We start from the raw sequence: 17,852 nt of genomic DNA on the forward strand, positions 1-17,852 counted from the left end.
TGAAGTCTGCCAGCAACAACAGTGGAAGGCCAGTGTGCGCCAGAAACAGGCGTATGTCATGAGGTGTCGGGAGAGCCGTTTCAGCCGGGAGCTAAGGTTTAGTTGCACAACCCGCAGCAGCAAAAGGGGCTAAACCAAAAGTGCTAGGGAAGGCCCCTACAAAGTGCTTGAACAGCAGTCTGAGGTTGTGTACTGGGTTTAAGTGTGGTGCCGGACGGTGTACCAGCCTTACCAGTTACAATTGGCTGTGGCCAACATAGAACCAAATGATAAAACTAAATGATTTACTTGCAATGCTGACAAAGAGTCATAAGAAAGCCAAAGGAGCAGACCTTTATTGATGAGCTGAGCCATCTGTTATGACACATTTAATATAAAACAAGTGTCTAATCATTCCAATCTGAGCAACAGCGTTAGGTTTCAAATTAATTGCATGAACTATTTTCACTGAACTGAGTATACTGATCTTGTACTGTACCTACATAGCATAGACCAGTTTTGGCATGTCTGAGAATGTCAGACGCCTGAGTTAAAATATGAGAGAAGTGATTTTTAGATTGTCTGAAAACGTTTTTTTTTCTTTTTACATTAGCCATGGTCAATCTTGTTAAGTACTTCATAATTATTGATGTACATTTTTACCACAGGTAATTAACATTTTATTTAATGTGTTAAATGGTCTACACAGAGAAGAATAAAAGTATAAAATAAATTAGAAAATTAACTGCAGCCACAAATTGTTTTTTTTCCTACAACCATAACATTGTGAGATTCTAGTCATTTACCATATTTATATTCTGTAATGTTCTCATTTAAGAGCAGTTAAGATTGTGGTGGTGTTAAGGACTCTTGGAAGAGACAACTATCAGGGAAATTACAACAAGCCAGTCTGGCTCTGTGTTTTTAAATTGCTAATTTCCTGCTTATGACATACTTGCTTTTATCACTTCAAATATTGTTTAATATTGTTCTCTAGATACTTTCATATTTTTGAGTAAGAATTTTAATTAAGAATTTGAGAACATTAAGAACATTGATTAAGAATTAAGAACTGAACTTCTTTAAATAATTTTGTGTACTTATAGATGTAGACTATATAGGCAAAAGTATGTGAACACCAACCATAAGTTTGTCGGACTCATTCTAAAACTAAACTTTGTGATCAGGGTCACAACAATGCTGAAACAATAAAAGACCCTCCCCCAAACAATTGCTGCAAAGTTATAAACACAAACAGTAGTTTGTTTAACTGATTTTATTCACTTATTAGCAAAGTGTGTCTGGAAAGCCTACACTCAGTAATTAGGAAGGGTGTTAATATACTTTTTGCATATAACATACTTTTTTAATTGATTTTTAGCATAGAACAGGATCTTACATAGGATTCTTGATTTTGTGAGGGTGAATTTCCCCAAGGTGTCAATTACTGAATTGTGTTAAAGGCAAATGCACAAAAATCAAACATTGGTGTATAGAGTTTTCAGCTTTTTTATTCAGGCCTCAGACACCACCTACAAGAGTCAAGAGGGTTCTTTATACAGAGCACTCACTACTTCCAAAGTCAGGTTGACCCATTCCAGCACAATTTGTTTTATTATCAGATAATCCAGCTGGCTTTTAGCAGAAGGATTTACAAAGTTCTTCAGGTCTTCACAGTAGTTTAATCTCTGGGCTGCATGCTCATGTTTGTCTTAGTTTCTTGTTGTTTCTACAGAGCATGGTGTTAACCTATAGGTTTACCAGTGACTGAATGACTATGGCAAAAGGTTTTCTTGTTCCCTTTAGTCAACTTCAAAAACGACTTTATCCTTAGGTTCATGGTGGGTTCAAAGTCTGACTAAGCTACGAAAAGTCCCAGTTTATAGCATGGATTCTGTTTCATGACCATTCTATTTAGTTCACTGAACAGCTGTAAGGTTTCAGCATCAGTGTAAAAACTGGACCAGAGAACACTGCAGACACAGGGAATGTTGACGAATGTGTACAAGGTTTCTGCATTAGGTTGTCTTAAAAAAGAAAACGGGATAGAACAACAGCAAATATTAGCAACTGACTTTCAATCTTTAATCTTCAAGCTTGGCTTTCCTTGTCAACACTGACAGTTTACTGCCAACAAAGTAGAAGAGAGATCATGTGAGTGCAAGCAGGGAAACAATGTTTAGAAGGATCACATCAGTCAGTAATCCTCCCTTGTGTTGCAAACCTGCACTTACAGACTGCATCAACTAAACTAGCAATAAAGGGAAACTAGGGCAGTTGTAGCCTAGTGGTTAAGGTACTAGACTAGTATTGAAAGGTTGCTGGTTTAAGCCCCACCACACAGGTTGCCACTGTTGGGCCCTTGAGCAAGGACCTTAACCTTTAATTGCTTAGATAATATACTGTCACAGTACTCTAAGTCACTCTGGATAAAAGCGTCTGCTAAATGCCGAAAATGTAAATGAAACAACGTCTAGGCTACACCGCACTAAACCTTAGACCATGACAGAAAGTTTAAACCCTACAAGATTAAACAAAGAGTGTTAACTTTATTTAAATGAAGACTATGCTACAAACAGGATTCACCAACCCAGACTTTATCAACCCAGCAGCATAGAGAGAACAGCATATGTAATAACTGCTATTTTAACACACAATACTGGAATAGGATGCGAAAAAAGTACAAGAAAGGAACTGTTATATCCAATACACCACAAAAATTTATAGTGTTAATCTATTAGACAATGATCCCTTACATGTAACCATCTTTACATAGTAAATTAAGGTTACCCATCAGACACAAGAACAGAATTGCTTGCACAAAGTAAGTACATTTAAAGACATTTTATCTATAAAGGTCACACCAACAGTTTAATGATGCTGTGAGGCCAATAATGACTTTAATAAAGTTTTGATAGTTGCCTACATGACTCACAGCAACTTGACAAGTGTGACTGTGTGCCAAGCTCTGTAACTTAGCAATAGCATTTATAGGTACGTCTCTTAATAAACAATTGTTACATCAACAGAATGAATATCTATCACTGACTGAATTCTAAAAAGGTGTTTCCAATCCCTCTACATTATTCACAAGAGTTTCCCATACTATCGATCCTATGTCCAAGTATATAATCTGCTGTTAAATTCATTAGCACCTAGAACAACAGATTTCTAGTTCGGTCAAGTTTGCTTTTTCAGTTCAGTCATGTATTACATTTGTCACAGTTCAAAAATACAGTCATTGTTTTCCAAAAATCCGAAGCATGTTTTCTATTTTTGTCAGAACATTGCACTGGGATCTTCACATGTTTAAAAACACAGTTCTTTCTCTGGGTTTTGTCCTTCCACCCACATGAAAAACATTTTAGGGAACTTAAAACTGAAGCTTCTCTGAAACACTGTCCATGGTGTTTCAGAGAATTTCTAAGAAAACTTGTCCTTTTGGAAAACACTGTTTTATTAGTACTGAGAATGCATCTGGGACAAAAAAAAACAACCACTGGGTTATATTTAGTGGCCGCTAATATTGCATTTAATTGAATGCACCTAATGGTTCATTTAGTGTTCATGTATGCTCCAAAAGTTTTAAATGTGAACTGTTTATATGAACAATTTATGCCTGTATCTGTTAATGGGAATAAAGAGATTTCAATATGCTTTTGGTTGTGTCTTCTTGGGGACACAACATAAGCATATCATTGTTCACTTTTCTTCACAAATGCAGGAGCAACTTAACGTCCATTGTGATTCTCTATGATGCTATGCATTATTACTATTAGTAGTGCACTAAGTTGATATAGCCATTTTTTATTACATATTAATTACGGTTAATGGGCTAGACATTATTACAACTGTCACTGAGAACTGTCTACACCAATGAATGATCAGAAATTGCAAAAAGACAAAAAAGACAATTTCATTTTTTGTCAACATAAAGAGAAGCTAAGGACCTAGTCAGAGTTGAACATGGTAACTCTCACTTGACGTTTTATGTTATAGTTTAACAGTATTTAATTATATAATACATTTACTTTCTATTCAATGTTTGTTCCTATGAAAGACAAACAATTTACAGGGGCAAAGACATTATGGGATGTGATATTGATAATATGCCTAAGAAAAATGTCATTATTGTCATTGGCTTTCAGGCATGTTTGGTTAGTGCATGAACAATCAGTAACCAGTACTTAAATCAGCAGGGCTTTTTTTTTAATCAATACTGGGCTTTTTTGTATATGGCTAAAACTAGTTTACTGGGGGTTAAAAAATAAATGTATGACATCCATCTGCACAGAAAAATATATCATCTAAAGAGAGAGCATGCATTATTGAGTTGCCAGGTTGCCAAGTTTTAATTTATCGCTGTCCAGGTTCAGCCTAAACATACCAATAGTCTACAGTTACAAACCCCAGTTGGACTTCGTTTATAAAGTCAAGAGACCAGCAGTTAAGCGTCAGCGTGAAAATAAGGGTAGACATAAAACGTAATGAGGGTTTTACTTAAATGCCACTTCCACTTGGCGAAATCCCTGTTGCCCTTTAAAGGGCTGTTGCAGTACTTTATTAGCCCAGGTGTGGTTTGTTAAGTATCTTCAACAGTGAAATTCTAGGACAGTACAGGTTTCTCTATTGGTAACATCCTTCTTATGCATTATCTGCACTTGTAGCCTTCAAATGATATTTAGTAAGATACACCTAGTCACACATTTGATTTAAAAGACTTGTTACACTTGATTTGTAACATATGGTGAGTCGCTAGTACAATGGATTTAGTGGAAAGTACACTACATGGGCAAAATTATTTCGACCCCACCCCCCATTGATAACAGTTATTGATAACAAATAATATGCATCCAACATTTTGGTAACAGCATGACTGTGCCCCGTGAACAAAACAAGGTCAATAAAGTCATGGTTTTAAGAGTTTGATGTAGACAAACTCCAGTTGCCTGCACAGGGTCCTGAGCCGTACCCCATTAAACACGTTTCTTCTTCAGCGTCCAACATCAGTGTCTGACCTCAGAAATGCTTTTTTTCTATAGAATAGCACAGAAACACTTTAAATTTTGTTGGAAAGCCTTCTCAGAAAACTGGAGCCTTTCATAGCCGACTTCAAGAAGCAATTTTTTATTAATGCTCACTGTTTGAAGACTAGGATGTCCAAGGTCTGGTATCCATTTTCGGCCATATTAATAATGATTTATTAATAAATGACCACTTAATCTAATTGCTTAGATAATTTCATCCTTGGTATGTGTGACCACCAGCTTCTTAATTTATGAATCGCTCCAATTTGCATGACTTGCAAGTCATCTGTAGTCCTCTTAGTTAACTTTAATCTCTTCCTACTGTCTCTTTACTGTGGTAAAGTTTAAAATCATACACCTCGATAGGTGTAAGCACAGCACGTCTTAATCAGTAATGTTTCAGCTTTTGTAAGAGGTTCTACCTGGTAAAAGGTAGTGTCAGGCTACCCAGAATTAAAATTCATTCTTAACCCAGTAAATTACCAACAAGGTTCCCAGGTATAGCATGTGAGAGTGGACATGTGTGAGTCTACATGGCTAGACATCTGGTGACACTGCAATTTGATGCAATTTCCTTCTCAAAAGAAGCAAAATCTGAAAATGAAGCTGTTTATATTTGAGAACAGGAGCAAAAAATCCCCTAATAATTAGCAAACATTTAGCAAATCAGCTCATCAGCATGCTAGTTAGTTACCAAGCTGATTCGAATATACATAGTTCAAAGAAAACACACCATACAAACTGCCAAGAAAATCACTTCAACTACGTTGGGCATTCCGGCTGAAAAATCCTCTCCCTGCTACACCGTCCTCCTTCAGCGCTGCAAGAGGTCACTCGTGTGACACACAAATTACACACTTCAGTTACACAATGTGGGGGAGTCAAGAAGGGTGTGTTAAAACAGTATTGAAACACAGCGCACATCGTGTCATCGATTATCAAGATGGAAACAGTCTCCATGCATGATGATCCTTCATCTTTTCATGCTTAGTATAAAAGTTCTATTTGTGCATTATGAAGGTGTGTGAGAGGATTTTGGTCTTCCAACTTCCTCAGAGGGGCTCATTGTGTACAGCGGAGGATAGATCTTGGCGAGGTGTAGAGGCACGGGACGAGCCTCTGTCCGTGCTCTCCGAGCTGGAACTCAGGTGCTGTTGTTCAGAGCCACCACTACTGGAAGTGGCCGTGGATGAGGAGGTGGAGGAGGAGCGTGTCTTCTCCTTAAAGTCTGTGATGATGACTGTAACATTGCCCACCGTAATAGCTAATTGCTGCGCAGAACTCCGGTCTATGTTTTTCAGCTTAGGCCTAGAGGATAAGAGGAGCATCAAGACAGAAAATTAGAATCTGGACTTGCATTACACCTTCAAGCCCTTTGATAAGTAGTTTAATATACAAAGTGTTCAAGTTTTGAACAGATTCTTTATATATTATGGCTGTTCTGCCATAAGAGTTCAATTTGTTGCTTGTAAGAGTAGTAATTATTTTTCTTTATGTTGCCGTAGTCCTCAATGTGAGCTGTCATGTGCCTTTTACTCAACACTGGCATCTGTTGTGCACTCTTCTATAAAGGCCTGTTTTATGCACTGCTGCAGAGACAGCTGTCTATAAATAACAATTTTTGGTTAGCAAATAATGCTTATAAGGCGAGCAGGTGGCGCAGCGGTAAAACATGCTAGCCCACCAAAGCTGAGATCTGTAGTTCTCGAGTTTAAATCTCAGCTCTGCTGTCAGCGGGCTGGGCACCTACACAGACACACAATTGGCTGTGTATCTGTAAGGAAAGGAACAATGGCTAAACAGGGTTTTTTCGAAGCTGGGCAATTACTACCTCAGCACTGGGGCGACTGATCACGGATTTTCAAAATTGTGTCAGCAGTAATAAGACAAAAAAACTGTACTTGTCAGTTAGAGGAGATTAACCTACCTTGAAATTAAGGGTTTGTTGCTTTTAGTGGCTGATTTGCCAGACTTCATACTGCTTCTTTCACTAGGGGGACCTTTATTAAGGAGCTTAGGCCTAAGAACAGTAAGAGAATATGAATGAGTTAAAAGAACAATAATAAGAAATCTTGCCTACAGTAAAATTTCAAGTTTAAGATAATCTCCCTACATAGAGATGTGAACTGCAGTTTTAAAATACAACAAAAATGCTGTTACATAAAAACTATTATCTTCTTTGCAGTGAATATTTTGCCAAAAGTGTTTTGAATTAATTTTCTATTTATAAGAATCGTTGTTTAGAAGGTCAACTACTAAAAGATATGCTTACATAATATTCAAATTCTTACACAACAACCTAATGTCTGATGCAAATTCTTTTCCCCACGCATTGTTATGATTAACTCTGTGATTACGTCACTTTAGAAGATCATTACAACAGGTGATCATTACAACAGGTGGTACAAAGGCAGTATCCACTAAACGCTGAGTCTTTGAGGAGCAAAGATGGACAAAGTATCAATAAATTGTTAACAAACTCAGGTGGCGCTGGATATTCCGCTAGCACACCAGCACCGAGTTTCTGAACTCTTCGGTTCAAAACTCGGTGTTGCCTCCAGTCGGCTGGGCGCCATCTAGCAGGCATAATTGGCAGTGCCGTACTAATACTAATTGGCCACCGTATCTGCAGGGTGGGGGCCGGACTATGTGTGGGTGGATCTTCATATGCTGTGTAAGGACCCTGATTGGCGGAAGAGACGCCTGTGCAGAAAGCAGGGGCAAGAAGAGGAGGGCTCTTCCGACACGTGTACAGCAACGTGCTCTCCTTGGATGCAATCTGGTATCTCTGGTAGCAGCGGAAAACAAAATTGAGTGCGCTAAATCAGGAAGAAAATAGGGAGAAAATGCATAAAAAATAAATAAATAAATAAAAACCAATGTGTAAATAAATTATTGAAATGATTAAAAACAATGCTTCTCAAAGAAAGATTGGACTAGCCCTCTACTGTACCCTGACCAAGAAAAAGTGGTGGTAAAAGCATGAAAATAAACAAAAAATCCTTTATAATGAAGAAAACACATGAAATTTGCAAAATGGTCTTAGACTTCTGGCTCAAACTGTAGAGTAAATAAAAATTTTTTTAAATGTTTTTAACTAATTTTAACTGAGGTATACAATCATGCACAAGCATTTTCAAAATCTTTATTACCATGTTTAACTTTTTAAACCTGTAGTCCAAAAAGATTTAAAAATAGCATGTTCTGAAACTTACACCTTTCATTAGTCAAAGAAGTATTATTTGTTGCATGCAGATTGTGTAGTAACACTGCACATCATTTTAAGATGATATTTCTCAGTCATATATAGACTATGCGTCCGAAATCGCATACTTCCATACTGAACAGTACGCAAAAGCAGTACGCGAGAGCAGGTAGTGTGTCCGAATACGCACTATTTAGTAAACAGTACGTGGAAAGTACCCGGATGACCTAGTGCCTGGGCGACCATTTTTGAGTATGCAAACACAACATACTTGCGGTCCGATAATCTATCCCATAATGCAACTTGAGCTGCAAAGGCTTTCGTTGCGAAGAAGAAAGATGACAGAAAGTGGAGTAAGACAAAAATTAAAAATGTTATGATTACGTACAACCCTGAATAACGTTATGAGTAGCTTTGTGGGGAATGACAGAATTAATTTTGCCCGATTTGAAAATTTTTATAACTGTAGTGATGTGACATCATGCATCATGTGATGTTGGTAAGATGGCGAACGTAGTACGAGGTTGCGTGCATACTGCACACTTGCGTACTGAAAGAGCTTACTGCTTTACCGGCCGAGCAGTGCATACTGCCTCGAATTTAGTACGTACTGTTTGTTTAAGTATGCAATTTTGGACACAGCCTACCTATGGCAACTCTTTAATAATGCTACTTACTTCATCTTCTTTGTAGTGGGCTTTTTGCTGGACCCAAGACCTTTTTCCTTCTCTTTGTTCTTGTCTCCCACTGTTTTTTCCACTTTGCTTTTCTTCATCTCCTCCTTCTCGGCCGGTTGCGTCCCGGATCCACCTGTGTGATGCTCTTTTTCTGTGTGTTGCTTTTGTGGTTGAATCTTATCCATTAGTTCTCTGTGCAGTTCTTGGCTTAGTATGGGTCTCTCTGGCTTTTTCTCCAGTGGCGTTTGGACAACCTCAGGTTTATCCAAACCGACACGCTCCGGTCTCCTGTCCTTTTGAATATGTATTCTGTCCAAGTGGTTACTGTCTGGTCCCAGTCTGTCTGAGTCAGAGTTGTCTATGCTCGGCCTGTCCGAGTCTGAGTTATCAATGTCGTAGTGGTCGTCTCTCTCCGTCCTTTCTCTTCTGTCTTTCTTTGCTGGAGGAGGGGTAGCGTACTGCTGCGCTACCTGTTGTGCCACAAGCTGTGAGTTTAGCCGAGGTTTTCTGATAGAGATATGAAATATATGTTTGTGTTTTTAATAGTAATAAGAAAAATAATAATCATAATCAACATATTTATTTGCATAGCATTTTGCATGTACACAAATATAAAAACAATAAAACACATATGAACCAAATAAAAACATAAGAATCAAAAATAATATATAAATATGAAGTAATACATTGATGTTATAAAAGTATGTCTTAAGCTGCTTTTTAACATGAACTGTCTGATCTCAAATGGATAAAAAAGAAACCCTGTCATTTTTAATTGACTTTGCGTAAATTAAGAAAGCCAGCAATACTGTATTTTAATAAAGATTTCATATGGCAACAGACAATTCTTTTTTTTTTACAGTTATTTACATTAGCAAACGCTTTTATCCAAAGTGACTCAAGTCCAGTACCTCTAATCTGTTATACCTGGTTTATAATGGAATTTTGACAAATTACTTGGTTTAAAGACTCTTTCAGTTTAACCTCACACACTATCCCTTGTTAGGACAAACACACCCATATCAGGAACTTTGCAAAATACAAATTGTTGTATATTTCACAATCTTAAACAATGTGCAAATATTTGACAACTTCTAAAAACCTGCCATCCAATTCTATCACCGCAGTTGGGAATGATCATAGCATAGGCCAGTAGCAGAGGTTCTTGCTATAGTTTTTCACTAAGTTGTAATAATTAAAATGTATACATATTTGGAAAATACCGGCAAATAGGCTTTTATCCAAAGCAACTTACAGTACTCTGTATATTGTCTAAGCAATTGAGGGTTAAGGGCTTTGCTGAAGGGACCAACAGTGGCAACCTGGCAGTGGTGTGGCTTGAAACGGTGACCTTTCGATTAGTAGTCCAGTTCCTTAACCACTAGGCTACAAGAGCCCCCCAATATTTTAACAAATATTTTGTGATTTAATGTAATGCATTTAATTCAGGGATGACAGGGAATTCCAATTTTATTCCCAATTTACTATTGTCAGCTGTCTGCACAACATCTCACCCTCATGAAATGTTGGTGGGCATTTATTGTCTTTGAAGGTCTTTGATTTTTAGTGAGGACCACTGTCCAGGCCTGTAAGTGAAAAACCAGTGCCTTAAAACAAATGAATCCCTGCACTGTTTCTTAAGCTCTTAAGCTTTTATGTGCCATATATTTGAGGTAAAAGGTAATAAGTAAAGTTGCTTTTCCAAAAGCTCCTTACTCTCTGGTAAAGTGGTAGCGTTTTTTTTTTTTTTTAATTGGTCAAATCAGTCAGAAATTGAAGGTTTAGTTTAAATAAATACTTCATCTTTTTGTGGCCCTGCTGTTGTTCTGCACAAACTCCATAATGCAGTCAAAAACAGCAAAGGAAAACTCTTGAAAGCTATTAAATATTACTGCTCAGGATCAAAGATCCTTATCTGTGGTAAGATTTCTTAAACCTGACACAGGTTTTGTACACGTGCAGACTGAAAACTAAGTAAATAAACATGTTCTAATGTACCCATACGCTAGTAAATACTTTTTTCTGATTGAAAACACTTGTTCTTGTTCATATTGAATAACAGCTTAAGAAGATAACACATTTAATGAAGCAAATAATTAGGTCAATCAAATAAAAGAAATAAATTTAAATTAAAAAGAAATAAATAAATAAATAAACAAAGGAAAATCAAATAAAGCACATTTAAGCAGACATATAACAGTAAATTAATGCACTGACTATTAACGTGCTGTTGCATTAATGTCTTAAAAATCACTATAAAATTATTAAATCCTAACAGAGCAAAACACCTCGGCCGGCATGTGCCGATACATGGATGTTATGCCACAGGTAGTCAAAGCCATTAGTAATATATGTTAAATGATGATATATAATATTAAACCTTAACATAAATGTTATGTCTACATATTTTTGCAAATAAGGACACAGGTACTAGGTAATATGTCCTGGCATGACAGTGTTTGAGAGCATGTGACTGAATCCATTTTGTGTTATTATGATGCAAAAAGAAAGATGCCCTGGTAAAAGCCACAATAAGACCAATATATCATCTGTGGCAGCTCAGACTCATTTTGCTTCAAAGAGGGACATTCAGGTTGCCACTGCTAAATAGACATCAGTGCATATAAAACTAGGTTAACTGTTTCCAGGTCAATTAACTGTTTTCCAAAAAACAGCTTCATGGCAGTATGCACAGCACCCTGCACGTCTGGCCTTGTTTATTTTATGGTTAAAAACTCACTTCACTGCAACCCCCAGCAGCGTGCCTAACCCAAAAAGCAAATCTCCATGCTCTTTTCCAACTGCAAAGCTTAAAAACTATTAAAAAAGGAGATACATCGCTAAGATCACAACAACAAGGACAGAGAAAAAAGAGGTACCAGTCGGTAACTTCATGTTCCTGTGTGTGTGGGTGAGAAGTGTTGTGCAAACACAGTAGGCAACCAGAACACATCACAGCACGAATTATAAATAAGAACTAAAACAGTGTCTTCGACATTGAACTATTACATGAACTTTCACTCATCCAAATATCACAGCAGACTTTGGGTTCAATTGACACAACCTTATTATTAGAACTATTAGAAAGAATATAAAGTCTATATTCTAAATGCAACATAGTCACAGAACACTAAACAGGATGCAGAGCTAAGCACAATAATGCTGAACTAACAGAGGCTACATTCACACTGCACTGGACTTAATTGTAATTGGGTTTTTCTTTTTCTTTTTTTAAAGATATGTCCTAAAACAACCATTAGCTGAATTTAGGCACTGATGTGAATATGTGGTTAAAACATAAAAATGTCACTATTTTGGGCATTTGGTGCTCTACATAGATTACAGTGTCTTTTCTGAATAATGTGGGGTAAGCATGTATTTATTAAAATATAATAATAGTTTGATGAGGATAATAGATTAGGACTTCAAATAAATTTTCTAACAAGTAGTAGTAGCTTGCTCACTAGGAATAACTGAATAATTGAAAATGGAAAAAGTCACACAAACAGTGTTTTTAGCCTAAAAGTTTGCACATAGAGTTCTATATTTTATCTGTACTTATTCTGTAAGTACCTTCCATCATAAATGATGTCAAAACCACAAGAAACTGATCTGACCACAATCAGTTTTTAATAACATTTAAAACCCACAAAACAATGTTGTTTGGCTGTACATAGCTGAAATCTTCCTCTCTGTGCAGGGATTTCACAAGTATCCACCAGGACGAAACAAAAACATTTCAGTGTAGAGTAAATAGGCCAATGCAAATATTGATAAATCAAAAGATCATTAACTAGATCATTGGGCAAATAATTTCTGTAGTGTGATTCCCCAGTTTTATATTTGGATTAACAGGACCATGCCTGTTAAGTGTACGTACAAAAACATTATATGTATATGTATGTATAAGTATGTATATACTCCAAAATTCTAAACAATCAGTAATCCCGATATGTTGTGATGGTATGAAAAATGCAACTTTCATTTTATTGCAGACAGTACAAACCCAAGAAATTTAATATTTTGTCTGATCAAATTCATTTCACCTGGTAATATACATATATTCATGCCTTTAACACATTTCAAAGAAGTTGGGACAGAAAGCATGTCACACTTTGTAACGTTGCCATTCTCACAACACCTAAATGACTTTTAGGCACTGAGGATACCAAGCAATAAAGTGTTTCAGGTGTTATTTTGTCCCACTTTTCCTGCATACACGTCTTAATGTGTGCAACAGTACAAAGTTGTTGTCACATTTTTCATTTCAAAATTCTCCACACATTCTTGATTGGGGACAGGTCAGGACTGCAAACAGGCCAGTCAAGTACCCATACCCTCTTCTTCCACAGCCTTTGTTATTTGTGGACCATGTGGTTTTGCATTATCTTGTTAAAAAAATTCATGTATGTCCCTGAAAAAGATGACATCTTGAAGGCAGCATATGTCGCTGTAAAATCTCACTGTACTTTTCTGCATTAATGCTTCCATCACAGAAGTGCAAATTACCTTTGCCAAGGGCACTGACACAACCTCATACCTTGACAGCCCTGGCTTTTGGACTCATTGCTTATACCACCTGAATGTTTATTTTTGTCTTTGATCCAGAGCACATGGCATCTACTGCATATGAAAAAGATCTGAAATACAGATCGTCTGACTACAATACACGTTTCCACTGTGTGATGGTCTATCCTAGATGCCTCCAAGCCCAGAGAACCTGACGACATTTCTGAACAAGGTTAACATAAGCTTTCTTTTTTTTCCAAATCACATTATTATTTATTTATTCATTTTTACCTCATTACTAGCCCTAAACTGCCCCTTGACAATTTTTTCGAAATGTGTTTCAGGTCTGAAGTGTGGGAATGGATGTACATTAACAAATTAAATGAAGTTAACCAGACAAAACATAAAATATATTGGGTTCAAATTGTCTGCAATGAAATAAAAGTCAAAGTAAATGTAAGTAACACTGTGTCATTCATTTTCCATACATTCCAACTACACAAACACACACACAATATATACACATTTGGAAAAGATCAATGATTTTGATTTTTTTTTTTTTTTTACAATTAAAGGCATCTATAAGGTACATTTTGAAATATCCTGTTTTTACGCTTATCATGGGCAGCACTGAAGTGGTTTAAATTATATAGACAAAGCAGCAAAATTTCTACTGCCAAAATAGATTTGAACATTTGAATTGAACATTCTATGTCACTGGCACTAGGAACACCAAAGTAAAGAATATGCTTCAGAGTTTGGAGACTGATTTTTGGCTTTGGGTAGGTCTTTGGTTGGATGACAATACAACAGTATTGATTTCTTACTGACTGGGCCAGTGCCACTAAAATGATTTAGACAGCAAACCATTTTGAGCAGATATGAGACATGTTTTTTCTTGCTCTAAAAGCTCTGTGTTACTATTTGAACCTTTATTTTATTAAAAAAAAAAAAAAAACCCTGAATGTACAAATTAAGCTTGGGCTGGCTAAAGAGAAACAGAGTTGAATATGATGCTGCAGTAGAGATGCCAAGGTGAATTATAGAGGTCTGACTCAGAAAAGCCACACTCAGGAAAAAAAACTTGTAGGTCCAGACAGTATTCCTTTCTTGTTGGTAAGTTTTACTTAAGCAATAGAACACGAGAGGGAGTGTGTTATCGCAAATAACATCACGGCTGTGATTCAATCGCAGGCACGAGCCAAAGGCAACCTCAAGAACACACGACCTCAAGTGTTCTATTGCTTTTATACAACAGTTTTTACAAAATAAAAAAAGAAAATAAATCAAAGAAGCCCTGAATTTCATAATAAATATGCTTTAATATTGACAATACCTTTCGCCAAAAAGTAGTTCCACAACGAATATATATAAGTTTAACACTACAAAGCAAACATCCCAAGTTGCAAAAACTCATTTCAGGGAGGTAAGAACAACAAGAACAAGAAGGCAAGAACCTCCGAAGGGAAAAAAAAGAAATAAAAAAACCTCTCGCACACACCAAAGGATATGGGTGATAACAGAACTTCTAGGAGCTGCTAACTGGGCTATTAAGCTAACTGTTGCTTTACAAACACATTAATGTTCCCTACATAGTGCACTAGATTGTGTATCAGATCACGAATTTATGTTCCCTACAAAGTGCACTACATAGTGAATTAGACAATTGATTTATGTTCCCTACACAGTGCGCTAGATTGTATATCAGATAACGGATCTAAAACTCGATCGGGAAAAAAGTCTGTGTCGCCCGCGTGCGCGTTTTTGTGCATGAAGCATGTCGTTAATGGCAACGCGTCAGCGGAGTAATACAGATGTGGTGTGAAAAGACCGTGCTGTTATCACGAATATCAGCACGGTTAGAACGCTTCTCAACCAATCAGATTGTAAGGTCGCAACTAACTGTTGTATAATCTATAATAATAATAAATCTATACACATATTTTATCACCGACTTCACATTAATGAACAGTTTAGAGTAAGTAAATTGGCATTAGCTATAAACTTCAGATATTAACACATTAAAATAAAGACTTTCCATAGACAGAAGTGTAGCGGTTACAAATTAAACCTTCATCTTTAACAGCAGCACTTAGTGGCTGCTAAACAACATTGTTTTAATGAGTCAGACATAGCGAGCAAAATTTGTGTTACACTTACACAGTATTTCTATTCGTATTTTTGATTTGTAATTCTATGACTATTGGGTCAGTGTGATCTTATTGTGGTTGTTGGCATTGAAAGGCAGGGAACACCTGGTGTGTGCTGTTTGGTTTTAGTATGCATTGTGTCAAGGAATGTGCTTATCATTAGACCCCTGGCAGATAGAAGGTCTACTATTATGGGATGGCCGAAGGAGATGGGGGCGTTTCCATTTTACACATTAATATGCAGTTCGGATAATTCTGTGTTTTCAAGAGTTTAAGTATATAGAGATCTTTTCTAGACCTGATTTAGTATTAGAAACATATGATGTAGTACTGGAAACTTATATGTTTCTTAAGTGATTATTTAAAAGGTTTAAATTCACATTTCTCTGGAAATTCAACCCCAATATGACAGGTCTTTTTAAGGATAAATACAAATATGTTAATTTACCCCAGAAATGAAAGTGTGGTGTTAAAAACAGGAGTAGATCAGAATAAGTTTACCTTGTGGACGTGCCTTTGCGCACATCACACATGCTGCACTTGAACGCCTCGGCGCTGTTGCGGAACGTGCAGACACTACAGTCCCAAAATCCGTCGTCTGCACAGGGCTTAAAGTGTCTTTTTGGCCTGCGGGATTGAACAAAAAGGTTTTTGATGATTGTTACAGTAATGTCAGTCACCTACGCGTGCCCTGCTCTGTATGACAGCCATGAATCAAAATGATTACAGTATAGTGAAAAGCAGCCGGATTAAATCCTAACATACTACGATCGAACCGATTAAAAGTGCACGGTGTCATTAAATGTGCATGCATGTGAATGACACGAATAGTGATCATAACAAGAACAGGAAGAAAATCAGACGCGAGGCGTCTCCTGAATTCCTTTGTCTAAATCCGGTTAGCCGGGCAATAAGCATCCGCCATGGCTGCGCTTTTTTCTCTCTCGCTAACGTACAGGAAAACATGCACACCGCCGCAGATACAGTCCGCAATACAAAACGCACGACAAAGACGATCGGTGCAAATACCTGGATGGGCTTTTCTTGTCGCCCATAATGGGAGAAGCGCTGTGTCCCTGCAGTAATGTACAGTGTGGCACCTCCACACACAGCCGAGCCAGAGCCTGAGCTCTAGCACCAGCCCTACCCGCTGCGGCGGCAGGCGGCCAGCTGTCACGTGACCCCCGTCTGGCCCAATCAGCGTTCGCTCTCCAGTGCTACAGCTCCACGCTAAAAGAGAAATGTTAGGTGGTCTGGTTGCAATTATACAGAGTATTGAATTAATTTTAAAGGGGTAAAACGAGAGAATGTCCAATGACATCATTCGTACAACAGGCTAAGTGGGAAACACTAGGACCAGGCGACAATTTATCCCACCCAGGGGCAATGTACAGCCAATCCACCTACTGCATGTTTTCCTGAGGTGGAAAAAAATCTTGCCATACCACCCCCCCACGGAAGAGGGGGGTGGTATGGCAAAGTAATGTCATGTTATTGGTGGCACCATGGCAATGTGTATGTGGTAGGGGTTTAAATATTTAACAAATGCATTAATAACCATGCAACTATGTTATTAAACTTCGATAAATAAACAGCTACGTTTTAACAAGACAACTAACAAATGCATTTATGGAAAGATAATCTTATTCCCTTCTATTCAGTGTTTGGCCCTAAACAATAACAACAACAAATAAAATAGTTAATCACTAGAGCTATTTCGACAGAATCACGGCATTGACAATAACCTCTATCTTAGTACGCGCATTTGGAAATGTTTACGCCGTTTCAGAATCAGGGAAAGCCTTTTTATCAAGTCCATTGATTTGTAGCTGTTGTGACGCTTCGTGGTGTGAAATGCAAAAACTCCCTCTGCAGCAGTAACAACATCTGTTTTACCCGATCTCACAAAATAGTTCATTTACCTGTTGAACTCTCTCTCTCACCTTTATTGGACACTTTGCAGGTCATGCATTTTGCATCCCAAGGATCCCACCTGAGACAAAAATGCAGATTATTTCTGTAATTCGTCTGTGAATTTTATTTGCACTTGGGAGGGAAGTGAGAGAAGGCGGGACCTAAAGGGGAAGAGGTGAAATTAGTGCAAAAACACACAAAGATTAGCATGTGCAGACTACAAAAGCCGAATCCCGGACACTTTTGGTGATTTAGAAATCCTGTCCGTACACAATTTTAGGTCCAGAAAAGAGGACATCTCCAGGAAAAATACCCTATACAGTACAGTTTTGTTTGCAAGAAGGTCCTTTCTGTGTGGAGTTTGCATGTTCTCCCAGTGTCTGTGTGGGTT

At 37.4% G+C, this 17,852-nt stretch overlaps 1 protein-coding gene across 1 annotated transcript; it reads right to left on the bottom strand.

Annotated features, from left to right (window-relative positions):
• Positions 1-1,470: 1,470 nt before the first annotated feature.
• Positions 1,471-16,681, bottom strand: rybpa (RING1 and YY1 binding protein a). Its single transcript, XM_063016187.1, has 5 exons — positions 16,577-16,681; positions 16,049-16,174; positions 8,889-9,395; positions 6,934-7,026; positions 1,471-6,314 (listed from the first exon to the last, which is right to left on the bottom strand). Exons 1-5 carry the CDS (start codon positions 16,600-16,602, stop codon positions 6,059-6,061), a joined length of 1,008 nt encoding a protein of 335 aa, XP_062872257.1. The 5' UTR covers positions 16,603-16,681; the 3' UTR covers positions 1,471-6,058.
• Between the last annotated feature and the right edge of the window lie 1,171 nt (positions 16,682-17,852).

Source organism: Trichomycterus rosablanca, chromosome 19, assembly GCF_030014385.1.
Source record: "Trichomycterus rosablanca isolate fTriRos1 chromosome 19, fTriRos1.hap1, whole genome shotgun sequence".
Taxonomy (NCBI): Eukaryota; Metazoa; Chordata; class Actinopteri; order Siluriformes; family Trichomycteridae; genus Trichomycterus; species Trichomycterus rosablanca.